This window comes from Salvelinus fontinalis, chromosome 41 (assembly GCF_029448725.1).
Source record: "Salvelinus fontinalis isolate EN_2023a chromosome 41, ASM2944872v1, whole genome shotgun sequence".
Lineage (NCBI taxonomy): Eukaryota > Metazoa > Chordata > Actinopteri > Salmoniformes > Salmonidae > Salvelinus > Salvelinus fontinalis.
The window spans coordinates 8,087,857-8,113,110 of record NC_074705.1 but is presented as its reverse complement, the minus strand read 5'-3'; the positions used below and the strand labels follow the sequence as shown (position 1 = coordinate 8,113,110).

Below are 25,254 nucleotides of genomic sequence, written 5' to 3'. Positions count from 1 at the left end.
TCCGATACTGGTGGTGCTTTGGTGCTGAATTCTTTAGGGGGAATTTCTTATAATAGATTTACGAGCTTTTCTGTAGGGCCATATATTATCATGATATTATTATAATTTAGTAGCCTATGCTAAATTCATTAGAATATTGGTAGATAATTGACTAAATTTAATGTAAAATATTTACAAGAAACTGTTAGCCAATAGGCTATGTTTTACCCTGAATTATAGTCTATGCCTACTTTTAAACATCAATTTGAATGCATTAATAGGCCTATATAATGATGTATTCACATCTTTAAAGGGATACTTCTGGAATTTGGCAATGAAGCCCTTTATCTACTTCACCAGAGTCAGATGAACTTGTGCATACCATTTTTACATCTGCCTGCAGTTTGAAGGAAGTTACTAACTAGCGTTAGCGCAATTGCTATGGTTGCAGCCAACCATCCAGTCACATGCTAGCAGTCATTGCGCTAGCGCTAGTTAGCATTGGCTCACTAAACTACCTCTATCATTCTGGATGCAGAGACATACAACTGGTATCCACGGCGGCAGGTAGCCTAGCGGTTAAGAGCTTCGGGGCACTAACTGAAAGGTCGCAGGTTCGAATTCCAGAGCTGACTAGATTAAAAATATGTTGATGTACCCCTGAGCAAGGCATTTTGACCTAATTGCTCCTGTAAAATGATGACTAAAATGTAGAAAACAAATGCAAGCCACAAGTTCACCTGATGTAAATAAAAATAAAGGGCTTCATTACCAAATTCCCTAATAAGGCTGTCTATTAAACCAAATCCCATTTGGAGTGACCTGAGTGCGCGCATAAAAGATTGGTGTGAAAATTCGATTATCCTGCGCTTCTAGGCAAAATGTGGATGAAGGAATTCATGTAAACATATTATCTAGACAGAAGAGACACTCTCCTTTATTTGACCTGCAGGTGGTTAAAGTTGAACACTTGGTAGGTGAATGTATTTGGTGTTTAACTATTTTTAACCTTTCTTGGAACAAACTCAAAGGCTTGGCGTTCTTTAGGAGCTCACCTGCTCTCCTGCATTCCCTACTGGGATGAGTTTAAACACACAGGCCCTATGCCAGCTTGGCTCTTGTTATCTTGATTTTGGCAAGACATCTTACCATATGCCATATAAAAAAGCGCAATGTGGAATCTCATTCATTGAAATATTTGCCAATGTATTGTCTAATTTTATAAAGGAAGGATGGATGTTTGTTTGCCAGGGAATTTGATACAGTAGATAGATTGTGTCTGACAAAGCCAGGGTGCTGCACCTGGTTGAACAATGCATGTCCATCCTCACTGCATCTGACAGAACCATCAGGGCCAGTCTCTGATGTCCTGCAAGCCAACACCAGATTCTGGTACTTTCTGAGGTTGTTCCCACCTAGCCTGGGCCCGTCAGAGGGGAATCCAGTGAGATTCGGTAAAAAGCACTCCTCTCCCCTCCACCTTATGTGTTTACAGTTGGCTACATAACTGCCCATGTTGTGTCCTTAAACCTCTATTTTAATGATATCAAACATGTCAGCGGAATATGAAATTGCACTGTGGATCATTGATAAGATGAGTTTATATATACACTGCTCAAAAAAATAAAGGGAACACTTAAACAACACAATGTAACTCCAAGTCAATCACACTTCTGTGAAATCAAACTGTCCACTTAGGAAGCAACACTGATTGACAATAAATTTCACATGCTGTTGTGCAAATGGAATAGACAAAAGGTGGAAATTATAGGCAATTAGCAAGACACCCCCAAAAAAGGAGTGATTCTGCAGGTGGTGAACACAGACCACTTCTCAGTTCCTATGCTTCCTGGCTGATGTTTTGGTCACTTTTGAATGCTGGCGGTGCTTTCACTCTAGTGGTAGCATGAGACGGAGTCTACAACCCACACAAGTGGCTCAAGTAGTGCAGTTCATCCAGGATGGCACATCAATGCGAGCTGTGGCAAAAAGGTTTGCTGTGTCTGTCAGCGTAATGTCCAGAGCATGGAGGCGCTACCAGGAGACAGGCCAGTACATCAGGAGACGTGGAGGAGGCCGTAGGAGGGCAACAACCCAGCAGCAGGACCGATACCTCCGCCTTTGTGCAAGGAGGTGCACTGTGGCAGGCACGCAAACCTTTTTGCCACAGCTCGCATTGATGTGCCATCCTGGATGAACTGCACTACTTGAGCCACTTGTGTGGGTTGTAGACTCCGTCTCATGCTACCACTAGAGTGAGAGCACCGCCAGCATTCAAAAGTGACCAAAACATCAGCCAGGAAGCATAGGAACTGAGAAGTGGTCTGTGGTCACCACCTGCAGAATCACTCCTTTTTTGGGGGTGTCTTGCTAATTGCCTATAATTTCCACCTTTTGTCTATTCCATTTGCACAACAGCATGTGAAATTTATTGTCAATCAGTGTTGCTTCCTAAGTGGACAGTTTGATTTCACAGAAGTGTGATTGACTTGGAGTTACATTGTGTTGTTTAAGTGTTCCCTTTATTTTTTTGAGCAGTGTACATATATAAGTTATCTGAAATACCGTTCCACTTCAAACATTATAGGTCTATCTGCTACTTTTGATGTAGCCATTAGCGAACGCGTGGAAAGTTCATTTCAACAGGCTGTAGCGCACCTGTGTGTCACTGTCTGTCTCACCATTCAGTTATTCAATATACCATGGCAGGCACGCATGACGGATCATATAGCACTCATAATCAGCCTTTGTGTTGGGGGACCACCGGGATAAAGGATGTCCTTAGGATCTATTGATGCGTTCACTGCTAATTGAATTTTACACTATGCTGATATTGCACATTAGAAAGCCATTACATCTCTATTCAGCCAGCTCATTTGACTACGCGTGCATATAGTGGCGTGTGTCTGTCTTTACATGTGCTGGTAATGTTGACTAAATATTGTCAACAACTTTTAAAAAACAACTTGTGAAAATGTAGACTGAAAAAAGAGAAAGGAATGCTCTGTATAAATTAATTTGCTGCCGGTAAAGTGAGAGCAACATCTCTCTGCTATAGTTCTGAACGACAGGAGCGCTCGTTTGGTCAAACCTCATTGCGCAGGCGTGGCGTTTCGTTGCTAGACGCTCTGGTGCACACACAGCAAGAAAGCAAAGACGCTTCAGTCGATGGGACGCGCCTAACTTTTTTGGCGAAGTCTTTAAATTGAAAAATAGGTATAGTATGGCATCTTCAGTGTGATTTTATTGATACAAATTTCAATAACGATTCGTGTTTAAAAATATAATCTTATTCTGTGTTATTTGAGAGTATGACGATATTTTCCCACATCAAATGCGATGTTATTGGCTCCTGTTTTGTGTGATAGAGATTTTAACCTGGTCTCCAAAGCACCTGTCTGACCCATGTTTTGACTGCCGAACGGTTTCTGAGAGTCTGAACATCCCAAGGATGGAACCGATCTAGAACAGCGGTGTTTCCCCTAGAATAACGTAAATATAGCTATTATCATCAATTACCCTATTTTTTAATTAGGAAATTAAATCTATCAGATGCGCAATTTTTTATTTTACTAGGCAAGTCAGTTAAGAACAAATTCTTATTTTCAATACCAGCCTAGGAACAGTGGGTTAACTGCCTTGTTCAGGGGCAGAAGGAGAGATTTTTACCTTGTCAGCTCGGGGATTTGAACTTGCAACCTTTCGGTTTCTAGTACAACGTTCTAACCACTAGGCTTCCTGTCGCCCAATGCAATGAATGTGCATTAATAGCCTTGTAGTGCATCAAGAAAAACAGAACTCACAATTCTATTGGAAACAGCTCGTGGAATTCCACTCAAGAATGTCACACAGGTATTCTATTTTGTTTTATCTACATGATGTATCTCATATTGTGAAAATTCTGTAAGCAATGTTGTGGCTAGACTATATAGGCCTATAGGACACTTGGAAAAATCAAAATGACATCCACAGACTAATATTTCCAGGAGAGGCACTGCAAAACCCTAAACAGAGGAAACCACTTACTCAGTTGTGGTCATACTTCCTTTATGATTTCCTGACTATTAAACGGGCTATGGGAGAGCAGCAGTTTGCGAAAGAGAGAGGAGGTCTACATTGTGTTTTGCTGTTCCCATAACAACAGACAGGCATGCTTGTATCAACCTCGCTAAGCATTTCAAAAGCAGTTAGTCTGAGCTATATTTCCCATCCCTAGATGTCGTTACTGAAATGTTACCACACAGCTTTATTCACAGAAATATGTCTAGTCACCGAGGACATGTGAAACAAATGAAACAAAATAAAGCCTAATCCTTTATTTCCTGGTCCCCTGACCGGTATAAGCCTTTGTGATTTGTTGACCTTGTATTTTGGGGGGGTTTATTGGGGGTCCTTTGAATTATTTTGACTTAACAGTGTTGTTGCCTGGGCACTAGTTGGGTATCTGGTTGAATTCCCCAACACCCTCTCATTTTTATTGTAATGTCCCCCTCAGAAATGTCCTTTCAGCCTAGTCCTCACTACACCTCCCCCATTCCCACCCACTCACCCCTGGCAGCTTTGATTCAACCAGTCCCCTAACAAGAGTGGGCCATGGAAATGCTGCCTTTAGGGTAATGGCATAGGCCTCATAGCAATATGAAAGGAGCATGGTTTCACCATTGTAAGCCTTGGCTCTTTTAGATTTACAGAGGCAGCAACTATGTTAAAAGAGAAAATAATGACATGTATACAGATGTAGGAGCGTAATTTGATCACTCTTTTGTTGCTGAGACTTTTCCTGCACCGCAGGAAATGCAGGTGAGCTTTGTGATTCACATAAATGAACTGAAAACCCACATTAACACACTGTTATATTAACAGTATTGCACTTTTCATGTAGTCTACTTTTGCCCAGCTGAAAGCAAGATTATGGACTAAATGTTCAAATCTGTTAAAATCCTGTTGCTGTTGGTTTATTTTGCTGTGATAATATAGGTCAAATTAAGATCCTACATCTGTAGGCCTATAATGGTTATTTATTGATGGCTGTTAGGGAGTGACATTAGGGATATCTAGCGGCCATTTTTGTTTTCTTCTATGGCATTGCTAGTTCTATGTGTCAAACTCTAATTTTTACTACAGCTATGCCTGGGTAGGAAGGTATTTTTATACCTACAGTAAATATCAACTATGACCAAGAAGACAAGTGCACCCCTCTCATTCCCAGGTGTTTTAGCCAGGTGGTGTTAGGCTTGTTTGAAGGTTTTGACTGACAGATCACCTGCCAGTTACTGCATGACAAAGAGAGGGTTATTGACAATCTAGTTCAAAGTGCAAGAAATAGGTGTTAGTATCTTTCAATCCTTTTAATGGTACTTATCAGACATTACTTGGAGAGATAACTCTGCCAAGGACAGCTATCCTGAAGCAGGTGACGGTTCTACCATGGCCTTTGTTCATCCAGAAAAGTAAGAGAGAAAAGTGATAAAGAGCCAGAAATAGTAAGAAAGAGAACCCTCCCCTCGAAATATGTCCAGTGAAATTGATCTAGATGGTTTAGTCTGGTCCATCACGTTTCCATCCACATACGATATGCCCTTCTCCTTCGCTCTCCCTTCTCCTCCTCCTCCTTCACTCTCCCTTCTCCTTCTCTTTCCCCTTCTCCTCCCTCCCCTTCTCCTTCTGTTTCCCCTTCACCTTCTCTCTCCTCCTGTTCTTTCTCCTTCACCTCCTCCTCCATCTCCTCCTCTTTCCCCTTTGCTCTCCCTTCTCCTCCTTCACTCTCCCTTCTCCTCCTCTTTCCCCTTCTCCTTCTGTTTCCCCTTCACCTTCTCTCTCCTGTTCGTTCTCATTCACCTCCTTCCCCTCCTCCTCTTTCCCCTTCGCTCTCCCTTCTCCTCCTCCTTCACTCTCCCTTCTGCTTCTCTTTTCCCTTCTCCTCCTTCTCCTTGTCCTTCTCCTCAGCTCCTACACCAGGATGTGGGTCCAGGCCCATGGAGCCTTGGAGGACCTCCTGGTGGATGAGCACCCTCCCACTGCCCCTCGGCCACTGAAGGACCGGCTGCAGGTCTTCCAGGGCCTGGCCACCTTCTACCTGAAGTACCTGCAGATCTTCCGCAGCCTGGAGGCTGTCTACGACCAGATAGTTCACCCCCAGAAGAGGCGCGTGGTCAGGCACGTGTTGGACGGCGTGATGGGTAGAATCCTGGAGCTCAAGAACGAGATGGTGGAGCTGGAGTTCTCAGAGTTCCACTACTTTGATGATGTGCTGCAGGACCTCAAGCTGACGCCTGTGAGTCAGTGGTACTGTACCGGGGACTGAGTGGTAGGACGTGAAGGGGGAATGAGGAAAATGAATTTCTGTATCCTGACAGTCATTTTCAAAGTATTTGGAACTCACCCCTTTAACTCAGAGATTCTACCTTTTGAATCACACACAACGACAGAGAAATATTTCTGCAATATTATACTTTGCAGGAGGACCTGGAGGTGCCCATTCCTCAGTATTTTGTGAGAGAGAAGATGCATGTGCTGCGGGACAGAGAGAAGATGCTGGCTCATGTCATGGCTAAAGGGGGACACATTGAACAGGTTGAGCAGGTTAGAGAAACACACTATCAGACTCCCTTATGGAAGAAATTATTACAATTGTTACCATGCAATTCATTAAAGAAATACGTTTACCTCAGCTTAGATAGATAGTGTGGATGTAAAATAAAATATAAAACTAAAACATTACTCTAGTCTCACACAGCAGACGCTTCTTCCCCAAGTTGTATGCCTGGGGAGGAGGTTAACGTTACTCTAGTCTCACACAGCAGACGCTTCTTCCCCAAGTTGTATGCCTGGGGAGGAGGTTAACGTTACTCTAGTCTCACACAGCAGACGCTTCTTCCCCAAGTTGTATGCCTGGGGAGGAGGTTACCATTACTCTAGTCTCACACAGCAGATGCTTCTTCCCCAAGTTGTATGCCTGGGGAGGAGGTTACCATTACTCTAGTCTCACACAGCAGACGCTTCTTCCCCAAGTTGTATGCCTGGGGAGGAGGTTAACGTTACTCTAGTCTCACACAGCAGATGCTTCTTCCCCAAGTTGTATGCCTGGGGAGGAGGTTACCATTACTCTAGTCTCACACAGCAGACGCTTCTTCCCCAAGTTGTATGCCTGGGGAGGAGGTTAACATTACTCTAGTCTCACACAGCAGACGCTTCTTCCCCAAGTTGTATGCCTGGGGAGGAGGTTAACGTTACTCTAGTCTCACACAGCAGACGCTTCTTCCCCAAGTTGTATGCCTGGGGAGGAGGTTAACGTTACTCTAGTCTCACACAGCAGACGCTTCTTCCCCAAGTTGTATACCTGGGGAGGAGGTTACCATTACTCTAGTCTCACACAGCAGACGCTTCTTCCCCAAGTTGTATGCCTGGGGAGGAGATTACCATTACTCTAGTCTCACACAGCAGATGCTTCTTCCCCAAGTTGTATACCTGGGGAGGAGGTTACCATTACTCTAGTCTCACACAGCAGACGCTTCTTCCCCAAGTTGTATGCCTGGGGAGGAGATTACCATTACTCTAGTCTCACACAGCAGATGCTTCTTCCCCAAGTTGTATGCCTGGGGAGGAGGTTACCATTACTCGCATAGTGTTGAGGTCCTGTCTCTCTTATGTCTATACTGCTGTCTGTGTCAGGAGCTGTCGGTTCAGACCATGTGTCTGGAGGAAGCTGTTCGGGTCCTTCAGGTTTGTGAGCGGGCACGGCAGGGTCGGCTCAGGCATCGCTTCATGAAGGAGATACGACAGGCTGAGGAAGAGGGGAGCCAGGCCCAGAGCCAAACACCCATCAGCACCTTGGACCCCGACCAGGCTGCCACACGCATTCAGAAGGTAAGGTGTCTATACATATTGTTTCGTTTCTCATATTTTGTCCACAAACTTTACTTTCAATACCAGGCCTACATTTCCAATAGCTGTTGAACAGTACTGACTGATGTTTTAATACGAGTGAACCACTAAAGACACAACAGTCAGGGAAGCTGATTAACTGGGTTAAAGTAACTGTTCAGTGTTTCCAGATTTCTATGAAATATTACTTATAATTAATTACAACATGAGTGAAATAGTTTTCCTTTTTTATTTATTAAGTATGTTAAAAAGCAGCTTTTCTGTGTTGGAATGGTGTGGGCATTACAAATATTCATGCAAGTAGACCACTGACTGGCCAGCTCATCCTCAGGATGATGACATCATCCTTTATAAGGAAATAATAAGCATTTTTGAAAAGGTCTGTTTGAGATACAAGTTTGAGTTGGTTTAAAAAAAAATAATCCCCCAATTTATGCTTTGTCCACAAATACAAGTATTGGATGAGTTAACAACATTATTTGAGTATGAGTTAACTTTTAAAAGTTAGATTTTCACTGGACATTTACTTTAATATGGTCACAAAGGGTTGTAGTTCATCCCACTCTCTCTAGTTAGAGGCTTGTAGTTCATCACTCTCTCCAGTCAGATGGTTGTAGTTCATCACTCTCTCTATTCAGAGGGTTGTAGTTCATCTCTCTCCAGTCAGAGGGTTGTAGTTCATCACTCTCTCCAGTCAGAGGGTTGTAGTTCATCACTCTCTCCAGTCAGAGGGTTGTAGTTCATCCCACTCTCCAGTCAGAGGGTTGTAGTTCATCACTCTCTCCAGTCAGAGGGTTGTAGTTCATCCCACTCTCTCTAGTCAGAGGGTTGTAGTTCATCACTCTCTCTAGTCAGAGGGTTGTAGTTCATCACTCTCTCTAGTCAGAGGGTTGTAGTTCATCCCACTCTCTCTAGTCAGAGGGTTGTAGTTCATCACTCTCTCTAGTTAGAGGCTTGTAGTTCATCACTCTCTCCAGTCAGAGGGTTGTAGTTCATCTCTCTCTAGTCAGAGGGTTGTAGTTCATCACTCTCTCCAGTCAGAGGGTTGTAGTTCATCTCTCTCTAGTCAGAGGGTTGTAGTTCATCACTCTCTCTAGTCAGAGGGTTGTAGTTCATCACTCTCTAGTTAGAGGGTTGTAGTTCATCACTCTCTCCAGTCAGAGGGTTGTAGTTCATCACTCTCTAGTCAGAGGGTTGTAGTTCATCTCTCTCTAGTCAGAGGGTTGTAGTTCATCACTCTCTCCAGTCAGAGGGTTGTAGTTCATCACTCTCTCTAGTCAGAGGGTTGTAGTTCATCTCTCTCTCCAGTCAGAGGGTTGTAGTTCATCACTCTCTAGTTAGAGGGTTGTAGTTCATCTCTCTCTAGTCAGAGGGTTGTAGTTCATCACTCTCTCCAGTCAGAGGGTTGTAGTTCATCACTCTCTCCAGTCAGAGGGTTGTAGTTCATCACTCTCTCCAGTCAGAGGGTTGTAGTTCATCACTCTCTCTAGTCAGAGGGTTGTAGTTCATCACTCTCTCCAGTCAGAGGGTTGTAGTTCATCCCACTCTCCAGTCAGAGGGTTGTAGTTCATCACTCTCTCTAGTTAGAGGGTTGTAGTTCATCCCACTCTCTCTAGTCAGAGGGTTGTAGTTCATCACTCTCTCCAGTCAGAGGGTTGTAGTTCATCTCTCTCTAGTTAGAGGGTTGTAGTTCATCCCACTCTCTCTAGTCAGAGGGTTGTAGTTCATCACTCTCTCTAGTTAGAGGGTTGTAGTTCATCACTCTCTCCAGTCAGAGGGTTGTAGTTCATCTCTCTCTAGTCAGAGGGTTGTAGTTCATCCCACTCTCTCTAGTCAGAGGGTTGTAGTTCATCACTCTCTCTAGTCAGAGGGTTGTAGTTCATCACTCTCTCTAGTCAGAGGGTTGTAGTTCATCTCTCTCTAGTCAGAGGGTTGTAGTTCATCACTCTCTCTCTAGTCAGAGGGTTGTAGTTCATCACTCTCTCTAGTCAGAGGGTTGTAGTTCATCACTCTCTCTAGTCAGAGGGTTGTAGTTCATCACTCTCTCTAGTCAGAGGGTTGTAGTTCATCCCACTCTCCAGTCAGAGGGTTGTAGTTCATCACTCTCTCTAGTCAGAGGGTTGTAGTTCATCACTCTCTCTAGTCAGAGGGTTGTAGTTCATCACTCTCTCTAGTCAGAGGGTTGTAGTTCATCCCACTCTCCAGTCAGAGGGTTGTAGTTCATCACTCTCTCTAGTCAGAGGGTTGTAGTTCATCACTCTCTCTAGTCAGAGGGTTGTAGTTCATCACTCTCTCTAGTCAGAGGGTTGTAGTTCATCCCACTCTCCAGTCAGAGGGTTGTAGTTCATCTCTCTCTAGTCAGAGGGTTGTAGTTCATCCCACTCTCTCTAGTCAGAGGGTTGTAGTTCATCCCACTCTCCAGTTAGAGGGTTGTAGTTCATCACTCTCTCTAGTCAGAGGGTTGTAGTTCATCTCTCTCTAGTTAGAGGGTTGTAGTTCATCACTCTCTCTAGTTAGAGGCTTGTAGTTCATCACTCTCTCTAGTTAGAGGGTTGTAGTTCATCCCACTCTCTCTAGTCAGAGGCTTGTAGTTCATCACTCTCTCTAGTCAGAGGCTTGTAGTTCATCACTCTCTCCAGTCAGAGGGTTGTAGCTCAAAGATGGGTAACAGAATACCATCTGTATTAAACCCTGCTATACACTTGGACTGAGTCCAAGTCCAAATCGATGGCTGCTTTTACTTTGTATGGAGAAATGGGTCCAAGTGATATAGTTTTCTGCCTGCTTTGCAAAAAGGCACAAGAACTTCATCTCAACAATGTTATGTCAATGTCACCTCTCTGCTGTTGGTTGGTTCAGAACCATAGTACCACCTGTCACCTCTCTGCTGTTGGTTGGTTCAGAACCATAGTACCACCTGTCACCTCTCTGCTGTTGGTTGGTTCAGAACCATAGTACCACCTGTCACCTCTCTGCTGTTGGTTGGTTCAGAACCATAGTACCACCTAGATGTTCTCGTACAGACACCCAGATGTCAAAACGCAGGGTCATCACATTACATGATCAGCAAGGTCATGGAAACAAACACCTACAATTCAGACTCACTTTCAGTTCCCCCCACCATTCTCTCTCATCGGCCCAAGTGTAAACCATCTCTGGCCTAACAAAGCCGCTGGGCACATTGCTCTCACGGAGGAATCGGGTGTGTAGATATTTTCTGGAGAGGTTGGATCATGTGTCGTTATAATAATGTGGCATGGCTGAGGTAGTGACAGGTGGTTCTGTTGACCTGACCTGTTAGGGTTCATGTTCAGGTCAGAGCGCTGGGTCAATGTTAATCCCTGTCTTGCACAAGGGACAGTATCGATCAAACACTGTTAGACAAACCTGACTTTGTAAGCAGCACCTTGGTAGAACAGGACACTACTTTTATATCAGATGTCACCACTACTGTGACTGATACAGAGGCTCATTCCTCCCTGCAGTAGTGTTGCATTCCTCGTCTATGTCGGTGGGAGATATCATTGGAGCAGAGCAGCCAAAGAGAGGGGTCTCTTCCGTGGGGGGGAAAAAGCAGGTGTTATCATGTGTAGCGTCTGTCTCCTGCCTGCCAGCCCCCAGGACCTGAGTGTTTGGCATTTGTCTGGCTCTGCTCAGCTCTCAGCTGTTCATGCAATGCAGTATGGGCATGCTGGTTATAAAATCCCATTTTGTCTGTCCCCTTGTGTTGTGTTCTACTTGTCTCGTTTTATGTTCTATGTGTGTCTTGTTTTGGGTTCTAGGTATGTCTTTTTGTGTTCTAGGTGTCCTGTTTTTCTGGTGTGTTCTATGTGTTATGTGTTGTGTCCTAGCTGTCCTGTTGTTCTGGTGTGTTCAAGGTGTCCTGTTTTTCTGGTGTGTTCTAGGTGTCCTGTGTTGTGTCCTAGCTGTCCTGTTCTTCTGGTGTGTTCTAGGTGTCCTGTGTTGTGTCCTAGCTGTCCTGTTTTTCTGGTGTGTTCTAGGTGTCCTGTGTTGTGTCCTAGCTGTCCTGTTTTTCTGGTGTGTTCTAGGTGTCCTGTGTTGTGTCCTAGCTGTCCTGTTGTTCTGGTGTGTTCTAGGTGTCCTGTGTTGTGTCCTAGCTGTCCTGTTTTTCTGGTGTGTTCTAGGTGTCCTGTGTTGTGTCCTAGCTGTCCTGTTGTTCTCGTGTGTTCTAGGTGTCCTGTTTTTCTGGTGTGTTCTAGGTGTCCTGTGTTGTGTCCTAGCTGTCCTGTTCTTCTGGTGTGTTCTAGGTGTCCTGTGTTGTGTCCTAGCTGTCCTGTTCTTCTGGTGTGTTCTAGGTGTCCTGTGTTGTGTCCTAGCTGTCCTGTTTTTCTGGTGTGTTCTAGGTGTCCTGTGTTGTGTCCTAGCTGTCCTGTTGTTCTGGTATGTTCCAGGTTTGGCGGGGCTACAGTCAGAGGAAGAGGACCAGGAGAGAACGGCTGGAGGAGATGATATTCCTGGGAATGGTGGGTGTACTTGTTCACTGTTCTCTCTACCAGGACTGTGTTGGGTAACAAAGGGGCAGGGTTACTCTGAGTCAGTAAACACAGACTATCACAGACACGTCTGTATTGTGAAGGTCAGCCAATCAGTACCAGTGGTGATAACCAGACAAGCCTTGGTGCCATGGTAACTTTGTTAAATCTGTTTGTCACTCTCTCTCTCTCTCAATTCAATTCAATTTTAATTAAATTTAAGGGGCTTTATTGACATGGGAAACATTGCCTAAGCAAGTGAAATAGATCATAAACAAACGTGAAATAAACAATAAAACAGTAAACATTACACTCACAAAAGTTACAAAAGAATAAAAACATTTCAAATGTGATATTATGTCTATATACATTGCTGTAACGATGTGCAAATAGTTAAAGTACAAAGGGGAAATAAATGGTGTTTGTTCTTCACTGGTTGCCCTTTTCTTGTGGCAACAGGTCACACATCTTGCTGCTGTGATTGGATTGGATTTGGATTCAAATTCTTCGTGGTTCTGTGTAATCTGAGGGAAATATGTGTCTCTAATATGGTCATACATTGGGCAGGAGGTTAGGAAGTGCAGCTCAGTTTCCACCTCATTTTGTGAGCAGTGTACACATAGCCTGTCTTCTCTTGAGAGCCAGGTCTGCCTATGGCGACCTTTCTCAATAGCAAGGCTATGCTCACTGAGTCTGTACTTAGTCAAAGCTTTCCTTAATTTTGGGTCAGTCACAGTGGTCAGGTATTCTGCCACTGTTAATTCTTTCCAATGTGTCAAGTAATTATATTTTTGTTTTCTCATGATTTGGTTGTGTCTAATTGTGTTGCTGTCCTGGGGCTCTGTTCACAAACACAAACACACCCCACAGAGCCCCAGGACAGCAACACAATTAGGGTCTGTTTGTGTTTGTGAACAGAGCCCCAGGACCAGCTTGCTTAGGGGACTCTTCTCCAGGTTCATCTCTCTGTAGGTGATGGCTTTGTCATGGAAGGTTTGGGAATCGCTTCCTTTTAGGTGGTTGTAGAATTGAACGGCTCTTTTCTGGATTTTGATAATTAGCGGGCATCGGCCTAATTTTGCTCTGCATGCATTAGTTGGTGTTTTACGTTGTACACTGAGGATATTTTTGCAGAATTCTGCATGCAGTCTCAATTTGGTGTTATTCCCATTTTGTGAATTCTTGGTTGGTGAGCGGACCCCAGACCTCTGTCATAACCATAAAGAGCAATGGGTTCTATAACTGATTCAAGTATTTTTAGCCAGATCCTAATTGGTATGTCGAATTGCATGTTCCTTTTGATGCCATAGAAGCCCTTCTTGCCTTGTCTCTCAGATCGTTCACAGTTTAGTGGAAGTTACCTGTGGCGCTGATGTTTAGGCTGAGGTATGTTTAGGTTTTTGTGTGCTCTAGGGCAACGGTGTCTAGATGGAATTTGTATTTGTGGTCCTGGCGACTGGACCTTTTTTGGAACACCATTATTTTAGTCTTACTGAGATTTACTGTCAGGGCCCAGGTCTGGCAGAATCTGTGCGGAAGATCTAGGTGCTGCTGTAGGCCCTCCTCCTTGGTTGGTGACAGAAGCACCAATTCATCAGCAAACAGTAGACATTTGACTTCCGATTCTAGTAGGGTGATGCCGGGTGCTGCAGACTGTTCTAGTGCCCTCGCCAATTCGTTGATATATATGTTGAAGAGGGTGGGGCTTACGCTGCATCCCTGTCTCACCCCACTAATCTCTATAGCTGTGTCTGGTCCTCCCTGGTCCTCAGGTCCCTCCAGAGCAGCAGCAGCAGAGGCCCAGCGTGGCCCAACTGAAGGCCCAGCAGGTGGAGACGACTCGCAGGCTGGTCCAGGAGGAGAATGAGGCTGAGTACCAGAGGGCCCTGGTCAGCATCAAGGAGTCTGTGCGTGCCGTGGACGGCCCTGACCTACGGGAAACTCTGCAAGAGCAGATCAGACAGTGGTTTATTGAGTGCCGGTGAGACAGGCAGGCAACGGGAAGTCTGTCTTCTTTCACAGTAGCTGTATCTTTTTTGTGTTATCTTCTCTCTCTCCCAACCTAAGTCCTCCCTCTTTCACTGCCATGTCTCTCAGGTTATCACACCCATAGACTCTTCCTGGCTCCTGCAAAACCCTTCACCACCAGTATGTGTCTATCCCTGTTCGTGTCATTAAGAGGAGGTTGGAATGGAAAAGGGGGGAGGACAAGAGCAAAAACAGAGTGTTAGTGTGAGGCCTAATGTCTGTTAGGTGCAGGATATGGCTGGAGGAAAGGAGTCACAGTCAGTGGCTATGTGTGTCTTCCCTCTATGTGTGTCTTCCCTCTATGTGTGTTTCCCCTCCATGTGTGTCTTCCCCTCTATGTGTGTCTTCCCCTCTATGTGTGTCTTCCCTTTATGTGTGTATTCCCCTCTATGTGTGTCTTCCCTCTATGTGTGTCTTCCCCTCTATGTGTGTCTTCCCCTCTATGTGTGTCTTCCCCTCTATGTGTGTCTTCCCCTCCATGTGTGTCTCCCCTCTATGTGTGTCTTCCCTCTATGTGTGTCTTCCCTCTATGTGTGTCTTCCCCTCTGTGTGTCTTCCCTCTATGTGTGTCTTCCCCTCTATGTGTGTCCTCCCTCTATGTGTGTCTTCCCCTCTATGTGTGTCTTCCCTCTATGTGTGTCTTCCCCTCTATGTGTGTCTTCCCCTCTATGTGTCTTCCCCTCTATGTGTGTCTTCCCCTCTATGTGTGTCTTCCCCTCTATGTGTGTCTTCCCTCTATTTTTGTCTTCCCTCTATGTGTGTCTTCCCCTCTATGTGTGTCCTCCCTCTATGTGTGTCCTCCCTCTATGTGTGTCCTCCCTCTATGTGTGTCCTCCCTCTATGTGTGTCTTCCCCTCTATGTGTGTCTTCCCCTCTATGTGTGTCTTCCCCTCTATGTGTGTCTTCCCTCTATGTGTGTCTTCCCCTCTATGTGTGTCTTCCCCTATGTGTGTCTTCCCCTATGTGTGTCTTCCCCTCTATGTGTGTCTTCCCCTCTATGTGTGTCTTCCCCTCCATGTGTGTGTCTTCCCCTCCATGTGTGTGTCTTCCCCTCCATGTGTGTGTCTTCCCCTCCATGCTAGCTGCCTATTAGTGCATTCCAGGGTGATTTATGGTTGGCCAGCGGTGGGTGCTGCCTGCCTACCCAGTAGATCAGGAACAATGGACATAAGTCATCCAGGCTGGGGGCCCTGGAGAGCCCTGGGGAATGAACAGAGAGAGAACAGCTCCCATGGGTACGAAGCAATGACCCACAATGGCCCTGGCCTCCACATTCAGCCCCAGTGTGCATCCCAAAAGGCACCCTATTCCCTAAATAGTGTACTACGTTTGACCAGAGCCCTATGGGCCCATTTGGGATGCAACACCAGTGTCTCAGGCTCCAGCCCGGCCTCCACGGCCCTGCCCTCTGCTGTGACCTCGGCTGAGCTGCTGACAACATTATAAGCACCGTGACGGATGGATGAGGTGGTCACACCCTCCAGGGTAGTCTAAACTCTAAACCCTGTCGGTACAGCTTCCTCAACCTGTCTGAGGAGAATCTAAACCCTGTCGGTACAGCTTCCTCAACCTGTCTGATGAGAATCTAAACCCTGTCGGTACAGCTTCCTCAACCTGCCTGATGAGAATCTAAACCCTGTAGGTACAGCTTCCTCAACCTGTCTGATGAGAATCTAAACCCTGTCGGTACAGCTTCCTCAACCTGTCTGATGAGAATCTAAACCCTGTCGGTACAGCTTCCTCAACCTGTCTGATGAGAATCTAAACCCTGTCGGTACAGCTTCCTCAACCTGCCTGATGAGAATCTAAACCCTGTCGGTACAGCTTCCTCAACCTGTCTGATGAGAATCTAAACCCTGTCGGTACAGCTTCCTCAACCTGCCTGATGAGAATCTAAACCCTGTCGGTACAGCTTCCTCAACCTGTCTGATGAGAATCTAAACCCTGTCGGTACAGCTTCCTCAACCTGTCTGATGAGAATCTAAACCCTGTCGGTACAGCTTCCTCAACCTGTCTGATGAGAATCTAAACCCTGTCGGTACAGCTTCCTCAACCTGCCTGATGAGAATCTAAACCCTGTCGGTACAGCTTCCTCAACCTGTCTGATGAGAATCTAAACCCTGTCGGTACAGCTTCCTCAACCTGCCTGATGAGAATCTAAACCCTGTCGGTACAGCTTCCTCAACCTGTCTGATGAGAATCTAAACCCTGTCGGTACAGCTTCCTCAACCTGCCTGATGAGAATCTAAACCCTGTCGGTACAGCTTCCTCAACCTGTCTGATGAGAATCTAAACCCTGTCGGTACAGCTTCCTCAACCCGTCTGATGAGAATCTAAACCCTGTCGGTACAGCTTCCTCAACCTGTCTGATGAGAATCTAAACCCTGTCGGTACAGCTTCCTCAACCTGTCTGATGAGAATAGAAAAGTTTCGAGGCCAAGAGGAGAGGACCAGATTTGAAGGAAGTTGGAAGCTAAACTTTGGTTCACAGGGTTGCTCTAAGGTTTAGGATAATGAGAGCTGGAAGGGAAGTGAGGATACATATGTTGCTCTAAGGTTTAGGATAATGAGAGCTGGAAGGGAAGTGAGGATACATAGTTTGGCATTCTGAAGAGCAATTCCTGGTCGGGTGATTATTTTCTCTCCACGTAGAGATAACTGCTCCATGACGTGAACCACCCCTAATTAGTGGAAGTATCTGAAGCATTTAGTAAACCATTAGGAGGGTCTGCCCTCTGGTGACCTTGTTGGAGGTCTGCCATCTAACTCTGACATAGTACAACTCATCAAGAATGATATATCTGTAATGAAAATGATCATTTAAGAACAGGAAGTGTCCCAGATTGTGCCTTTAAAACATGCTATTTATTGTAGAGATGCTACTGGAAAGTTTCCTGACTTCCCCAATGCTGAGGATGGGGGATCAACAGCCATATTTGCACAGAAGACACCTGACCAGGTAGAATAATGACCCATGGTCCTCATCTAACCCACAGACAGTTAACAAACACTCCCTTTCTTTTTTTATGCTCATCTCATTTTTGTTCCTGCTAGGTCGCTGCAGAATTAGCAGTGAAAGAGGAAGAGAAGGAGAAGAAGAGGAAAGACAACATAAATAAAGATAAGAAGGGTGGGAAGGACCGCAAGGATCAGAAGAAAGACAAGAAGCGAAAAAGCAAACAGAAGAAAGGAGGAAAAGAAGAAGGAGAGGTGGGCTCAGACAAGGCTTGGCCAATAGTGGCTCATGTTATTAAACAGACAAGGCTTGGTGGCCAATAGTGGCTCATGTTATTAAACAGACAAGGCTTGGTGGCCAATAGTGGCTCATGTTATTAAACAGACAAGGCTTGGCCAATAGTGGCTCATGTTATTAAACAGACAAGGCTTGGCCAATAGTGGCTCATGTTATTAAACAGACAAGGCTTGGCCAATAGTGGCTCATGTTATTAAACAGACAAGGCTTGGCCAATAGTGGCTCATGTTATTAAACAGACAAGGCTTGGCCAATAGTGGCTCATGTTATTAAACAGACAAGGCTTGGCCAATAGTGGCTCATGTTATTAAACAGACAAGGCTTGGCCAATAGTGGATCATGTTATTAAACAGACAAGGCTTGGTCAATAGTGGCTCATGTTATTAAACAGACAAGGCTTGGCCAATAGTGGCTCATGTTATTAAACAGACAAGGCCTGGTGGCCAATAGTGGCTCATGTTATTAAACAGACAAGGCTTGGTGGCCAATAGTGGCTCATGCTATTAAACAGACAAGGCTTGGTGGCCAATAGTGGCTCATGTTATTAAACAGACAATGCTTGGCCAATAGAGGCTCATGTTATTAAACAGACAAGGCTTGGTGGCCAATAGTGGCTCATGCTATTAAACAGACAAGGCTTGGTGGCCAATAGTGGCTCATGTTATTAAACAGACAATGCTTGGCCAATAGTGGCTCATGTTATTAAACAGACAAGGCTTGGTGGCCAATAGTGGCTCATGTTATTAAACAGACAATGCTTGGCCAATAGTGGCTCATGTTATTAAACAGACAAGGCTTGGTGGCCAATAGTGGCTCATGTTATTAAACAGACAAGGGTTGGCCAATAGTGGCTCATGCTATTAAACAGACAAGGCTTGGTGGCCAATAGTAGCTTCAGAATTGCTTTATCCAGGCTTTTGATAAGAAGAGCTCAGTTTATTCTCTTCCCCTGAAACATAACTGATCTGAGTCTGACCTTCATTCCATTCTTAAAACAAAGTGAATCATAACTGATCTGAGTCTGACCTTAACGACATTCTTAAAACAAAGTGAATCATAACTGATCTGAGTCTAACCTTAACTACATTCTTAAAACAAAATGAATCATAACTGATCTGAGTCTGACCTTAACGACATTCTTAAAACAAAGTGAATCATAACTGATCTGAGTCTAACCTTAACTACATTCTTAAAACAAAATGAATCATAACTGATCTGAGTCTGACCTTAACGACATTCTTAAAACAAAGTGAATCATAACTGATCTGAGTCTAACCTTAACTACATTCTTAAAACAAAATGAATCATAACTGATCTGAGTCTGACCTTAACGACATTCTTAAAACAAAGTGAATCATAACTGATCTGAGTCTGACCTTCATTCCATTCTTAAAACAAAGTGAATCATAACTGATCTGAGTCTGACCTTAACGACATTCTTAAAACAAAGTGAATCATAACTGATCTGAGTCTGACCTTAACGACATTCTTAAAACAAAGTGAATCATAACTGATCTGAGTCTGACCTTAACGACATTCTTAAAACAAAGTGAAACATCCAAAACCTTCAGAAGCCCACAGAGTCTCAAAGTCAAACCAGTCGACCGAAAGTGTAAGTGACAGAGTGCTTTTCCTCTTAAGCGAATTGAAGTAGGCGCTTTATTGCAGCCTCTCTCCACCTGTTTTCCTCATGAAGGCCCAATCCCACTGGACGTGCACAATTAAGACCATCAAATACACCTCCGCTACTAAATCAGAGGCTAAGCGGTAGAGCTTTGTCCCATGGTCTTCTCAGATGATTGAGGGTGTGGTGGAACGATAGAGATGTTTACTGCTGAAGACTGTGAAGAATCTGTGAGGAAATGTTTCTGATTTCAGTCAAGTGTTCCTCAAAATGGTTTGTTCAAGCCAAGGATTCAGTCCCAGTCCACATCCCCCTTGCATGAACATACCCCATGGAACAACAATATGTCTCTCGTTGTCCCACATCAAGCCAATGAAACTAAGGGCTATATTCATTCTGTATCGCTGAAGCGTTACAGATTACGCAATACAAATGTAAAGGTAAATTCCTATGGAGCTGACATGTGCAGCGTTTATTGTGAATGAAGGTTCAGCTAATGCTGGAACATTGGCTTTAAATTTAAATCACTCTGTAACACTGTATTCCCTGGATACGGATTGAATAGAGCACTAAGATTATTCATGCCTACTTTGTTGAATGACTTCTATGACTATAAATCTCTTATTGAAGTAGCTAATATGTGTTCCTGAACAGAATAGCAACAGCTATTGGATAAGGAGGTCACTTGTTTTCAATCAAAGTCTATTTAACCGGGTTTACCGTACAATCCTGGACATCCGGTTACAGAGTTTGCTTGAATAGGGCTCTTAGAATAGCTGTGATGATGGTTGAGGGTGATAATGTAGGATTAAAGCCATAAGAACTGAGATGTTCAGGAGAACAGAGCTGAGGCTTGGCAGAGCTTCTCTCCTTTGTAGTTGGGAGTCACTTTAGCCTCTCAGACAGAATGGCACAGTGTGCTTCTGAGTGAGGTGTGTGATTAAACTAGCACTCTGCAGTCTGGCAGAGAGTCTAAAAGCAGACTGACCGTCTCAGAGATAAAACCAATGTGTCTCAGTCTGTCACTCACGCCTTTACCAGAGACAGATAGAGTTCAAAATGGCATGATACTTCTCGTTTTACAGTATGGCTAGTCCTGTACACTGGGGACCTTACAATGTTCTAGAATCAGGATGATGTCATGACTGGTGGTTACCGTGCAACAGAAAGAGGATTACAAGTCCTCACTCATATTGTCTGGCTCTGATCCCACAGACTAGAATGGAAGCATTGTTCACGTAAAAACCAAGAAATGCCCCTTTAATTTGCTGTGGAGGAACATGTCACATCCACCTGACCACAGCTCATGAACCAGAGAAATAGCGTGGCTAGAAGGGGACACACTTTACAGGCTTCGTTCCTGGAGGAGCATTCCAGATGTGCTTGGTATGGGATGGTCGAACTCATCAAATAGACACGTCATCTCTATACTGCTTTCTGTGACGGGCAGTATTACGTCTGTAACGGAGGTTAAGTTACACATTGACTCATGGTGGTATTATATTTTAAGCCCTGTGGTTGTGCCCTGACTTGTTATTGGACTTCTATGGGACTTCCTTAACCTTGTCCTGAACAATCCTGAACAGCCCTACAAAGAGAAACAATGAAGTGTTGTCTATAGATAAACACTGGTTTACCAGGTCACTAAAACCCCCCCACTCTTAAGCACGATGATCGACATCAGTTCCTCACTACCTGATCCATCTCTATTAAAACCCTAGTACGTTTTCACAGTCCTGAAACGCAACATCTGACATTCGGATCATGCCTGTCCTGGTCCTGGTCCTGGTCCTGGTCGATCCATAAGGACGCTTCCTGCCTCGCACCATGAGTGTCGTCATCCAACATTGGAGCGTATTATGAAGCACTTAAGATTCCTCCAATATTTTCAAATGGATTTCTCCCTCTTTTGGGAGCCATTAAATGCTAATGGAGAAATGTATTAAAGAATGAGAGGTAACATAAAACATGCCATGTCTGAATAACTGATTCCCTTTGAGAACAGCCCCCCCCAGTCCACTCCCTACCTGTCTAGAACTCTCCTGTGTGTGTGCGTGCATGAGCGCGTGTGTTTCCGTATGTGTGCATGTGTAATGGGACTGGATGTTGATGTAGTTCTATAAGTCATCCACCCAGCATCTCTCTGTCTGCTACTGTTTATCCACATCATCAACGTTAGCATGGATAGTTCTGGATCTGATCTGGTGTCACAGCATGGATAGTTCTGGATCTGACCTGGTGTAACAGCTTGGATAGTTCTGGATCTGATCTGGTGTAACAGCATGGATAGTTGGAGCGATGGGTAACGACGCTTTGTGGGTGACTGTTGTTGATGTGTGCAGAAGGTCCCTGGTTCGCGCCCGTGTCGGGGCGAGGGGACGGTTTAAAGTTATACTGTTACAACAGCATGGATAGTTCTGGATCTGACCTGGTGTCACAGCATAGATAGTTCTGGATCTGACCTGGTGTAACAGCACAGCGGAGGGCAGGTCATCTGTAGAGCAGCTTTGAACTCTATCCAAGTCATGTGGAGTCTCTGAAAACCTCAACTCTCTCCACTAAATTAGCCATAAGACCTGACACCCCTGGCATTACCTTAAACTACAAGGTGCTATTTCCTTTCTGCCTTGCTTAGATTGCATCTATCCTAAAATGCATAGACTATACATAGGACTTTGAGAAAATAATACGGAATTAAACTACTTCTAAAGCTTTAAAACTGTGTCCAGCTGTAATACACCTAATGTAATTGATTGATTCATTTCTTGTCTCTTGAAGGAGGAGGAGAAGGGCTGGAAAATGCCCCCGAGCAACTTCCTCCCAACTGTTGTGGAGGGAAACAAAATGTACAAAGGTGAGTTAGAGAGTAGGTATGAGGACCATAGTAATGTATAAAGGTGAGTTAGAGAGTAGGTATGAGGACCATAGTAATGTATAAAGGTGAGTTAGAGAGTAGGTATGAGGACCATAGTAATGTATAAAGGTGAGTTAGAGAGTAGGTATGAGGACCATAGTAATGTATAAAGGTGAGTTAGAGAGTAGGTATGAGGACCATAGTAATGTATAAAGGTGAGTTAGATAGTAGGTATGAGGACTATAGTAATGTGGTGATAAGAGGCAGTGATGAACTATTTACACAGCATTGCTAAAGGGTCGAGCTGATAGGCACAGATCTGAAGTCTACCTTCCACAGTGTTTCTCTCTGTGATGGTTCATGATGTCTCACTGAAGACAGCGGTGTATAGTGACAGGAGTCACAGCTTGAGAGGCTAGTGGTTTCTGAATCTTTACCATGGGCCTGTTGTTGGTGTTTTTTGAATCAGTGTGGGACCACAAATCAATCTGATCACCTGACAGACTTCCTGTCTCCCATGGTGCCCTGGGCCCTTAACGAGGACGTGATGCATGCCGCCCAGGCTCCTGTCTCTCAGTGACCCGTGGAGGAGCGTGTGTCCAACCCCCATGTCTGCCTTTACGCAATGACTCAGTGAGGAGCAGTTGGACCTGGAGCCTCCAGATTGTTGTTTCAAGTCAACCACCCTGCTTCCTCCAAATCCAATGGAGATGGATGACTGACTTTGTTTTGGTGTTTTAGCTTTTCGCAGGTTTAGTCATTAGCCCTTTGACAGCTATCCCCTCTTCTGGTTAAGTCAGTTTGACTCTTTCCACATTTTGATAGGCGACCAAGGGAGATTTCAACAGAATGGTGAGTACTGAAGTCTGTGTTGACTGACTCCAGCTCTCCCCTAATGGAGAAACAATGCAGAGAAATTACAGAAGCTGCTGCTTCCCTCCTGTTGCTGCCAGATACAGGCCAGACATCCAGGAGTAACTCCACCTATCTCCAAAACCTGCTGCTTCCCTCCTGTTGCTGCCAGATACAGGCCAGACATCCAGGAGTAACTCCACCTATCTCCAAAACCTGCTGCTTCCCTCCTGTTGCTGCCAGATACAGGTCAGACATCCAGGAGTAACTCTCCGTTTGAGCTCGTCTGGCTTCAATATTTTACTCCTTAAAGACTCAAACCCTTTCAACAACGTTTCAACAACCAGATGAAGCTTCTTGGTCCCGAGTAGGGAGGGATCTCTCTCTCTGGAGGAGTCTGCATCCTCCGACCACATACATCCTGGGTCTCATCACTCCTTTCTCTCCCCCTCTCCCTCCCTTCAGTTAACTTATCTGACCCAGTCACCTGAGGTGGAATGGTTCTAGGTGGAATGGTGGAATGCTTCTCTGAGGGCAGCATGTGTTATTTGGCTTCTCACAGGCGGTTCCACTGCTGCACAAACACCCACAAATCACAGAGGGAAATATGCGGGATCAGTCACCACTGCTCTCCGGGCGTGTCTCGAAGGTCTACAGGGTTGGTGCCAAAACAACAAACATTATTCAGAGGAGAAATGGCGTGATTATTATATTACGCAGGCTTATCCCACAAAGCTGTGGGGAGTATTATGGATAGCACAGTAGTTTCATTTAAATGTCTATGAACTCAATAGTTCCATTCTGAATTCCAGGCAGTTTAGTAATTGAAATGGAATTGACTCCCTCTCTGATACAAAGCTACCAGTCAATATCTCGGCTCATTGAACGTTCATGGGCCTGTGATATCCTTGGATGAAAGGTAAGTGAATGAGGCTGAAGGGAAGTGAGTGAATAGTCGCTGTGTGTATATCTGTGCGACAGTGTCGAATTCAGCCCTTTCAAGCTGCTGCGCTACTTCCTAATCTACACAATGAGAGCATTAGAGTCAAATCACTGGGATATCCTGTTGACGTCCCTATGGAGGACAAAGATACAGCCTTCTCAGAGTTCCCAGCTTAATGAGATATGTCATAACAACACAATAACGCCTTTATTCAAAGATACCTATAGTCCAGTTGTAAACACACGTATTCAGAGCAGGTGACCCATGTGGGAATTCAATTGGAGCCACAACATTGGTCTTGCCATCACTGGTTTTACAAACTCCACTTTTTTGGGAGAAGCTCATTGGTCTTTTGATCAGAATCATACTCCAACCAACAGAACCAGCTGGAGAAATCATTACCACGCTGATAGAGACTAACATCTTACTTGTGTCTAACCCTAGTCTGTCAGTGACCGTAGAAGGTCTCTGCTCTGCGTCACCTTTAGTTCAGCATGGAGAGGGTGAAGGAGAGGGTAACAGAACCTACAACCAATAGTCAGTCAGCAGCTGTAGAGTTAGCAGGAAGTCATTATATTCCCAGTCAAAAGTGTTCAATTCTCTCCTCGTTATGATTCACCTCAGAATGTCAACTGGTACAACACAGGGCTTTAGGTTACATTCCTGTTAGAAGCAACACACACACAGACCTTTGAGATGTAATGAAGACCAGATGCTGGCCCAGCGCTTTACACCTCACCACCTGACCTTCACAACGTTTATAATGTTTATAACGTTATATGTGTGTGTGTGTGTGTGTGTGTGTGTGTGTGTGTGTGTGTGTGTGTGTGTGTGTGTGTGTGTGTGTGTGTGTGTGTGTGTGTGTGTGTGTGTGTGTGTGTGTGTGTGTGTGTGTGTGTGTGTGTGTGTGTGTGTGTGTGTGTGTAGTGAGGTCAGCGGTTTCTACAAGGCCATAGAGCGGCTTTGCCTATATCAGGGGCCAGTCTCTCTTATTAGCCCAAACTCGCCCCGGTCTAAGTTAGCTGTAGGTTGAAGGCGTCTAGACTCCAACATGAGAGGGGAGTGATTGATTTTGAGGTTTTTATTAGGAGTGACCTCTCCTCTTAGTGCCTCATAGTAAAGGGGGAGGACAGGGACTAAAACACTGCAGTTGGTCCTCCTCCCTCTCCTCCCACTCTCTCTTCTCCCTCTCTTCCCTCTCCTCCCTCATCCCCCTCTCCCTCTCTTCTCCTCCTCCCTCCTCTCTTCTCTTCCTCCCCCCTCTCTTCTCCTCCTTTCTCTCTTTCATCATCTCCCTTTAACCTCAGCATTAAAGATCCTAAAACACAGTTTGTCCTTAACATT

At 44.8% G+C, this 25,254-nt stretch overlaps 1 protein-coding gene across 1 annotated transcript in view; it reads left to right on the top strand.

Moving 5' to 3' along the window:
- Positions 1-3,111: 3,111 nt before the first annotated feature.
- iqca1 (IQ motif containing with AAA domain 1) overlaps positions 3,112-25,254 on the top strand; it is a 40,451-nt gene continuing 18,308 nt past the window's right edge. Inside the window, exons 1-10 of the mRNA XM_055908121.1 lie at positions 3,112-3,471; positions 3,751-3,831; positions 5,926-6,253; positions 6,439-6,561; positions 7,651-7,845; positions 12,276-12,347; positions 14,129-14,337; positions 17,259-17,343; positions 17,439-17,594; positions 22,040-22,115. Coding sequence (XP_055764096.1) covers positions 3,821-3,831; positions 5,926-6,253; positions 6,439-6,561; positions 7,651-7,845; positions 12,276-12,347; positions 14,129-14,337; positions 17,259-17,343; positions 17,439-17,594; positions 22,040-22,115 — 1,255 coding nt within the window. The 5' untranslated portion in view covers positions 3,112-3,471; positions 3,751-3,820. The remainder of the gene's footprint in view (positions 3,472-3,750; positions 3,832-5,925; positions 6,254-6,438; positions 6,562-7,650; positions 7,846-12,275; positions 12,348-14,128; positions 14,338-17,258; positions 17,344-17,438; positions 17,595-22,039; positions 22,116-25,254) is intronic.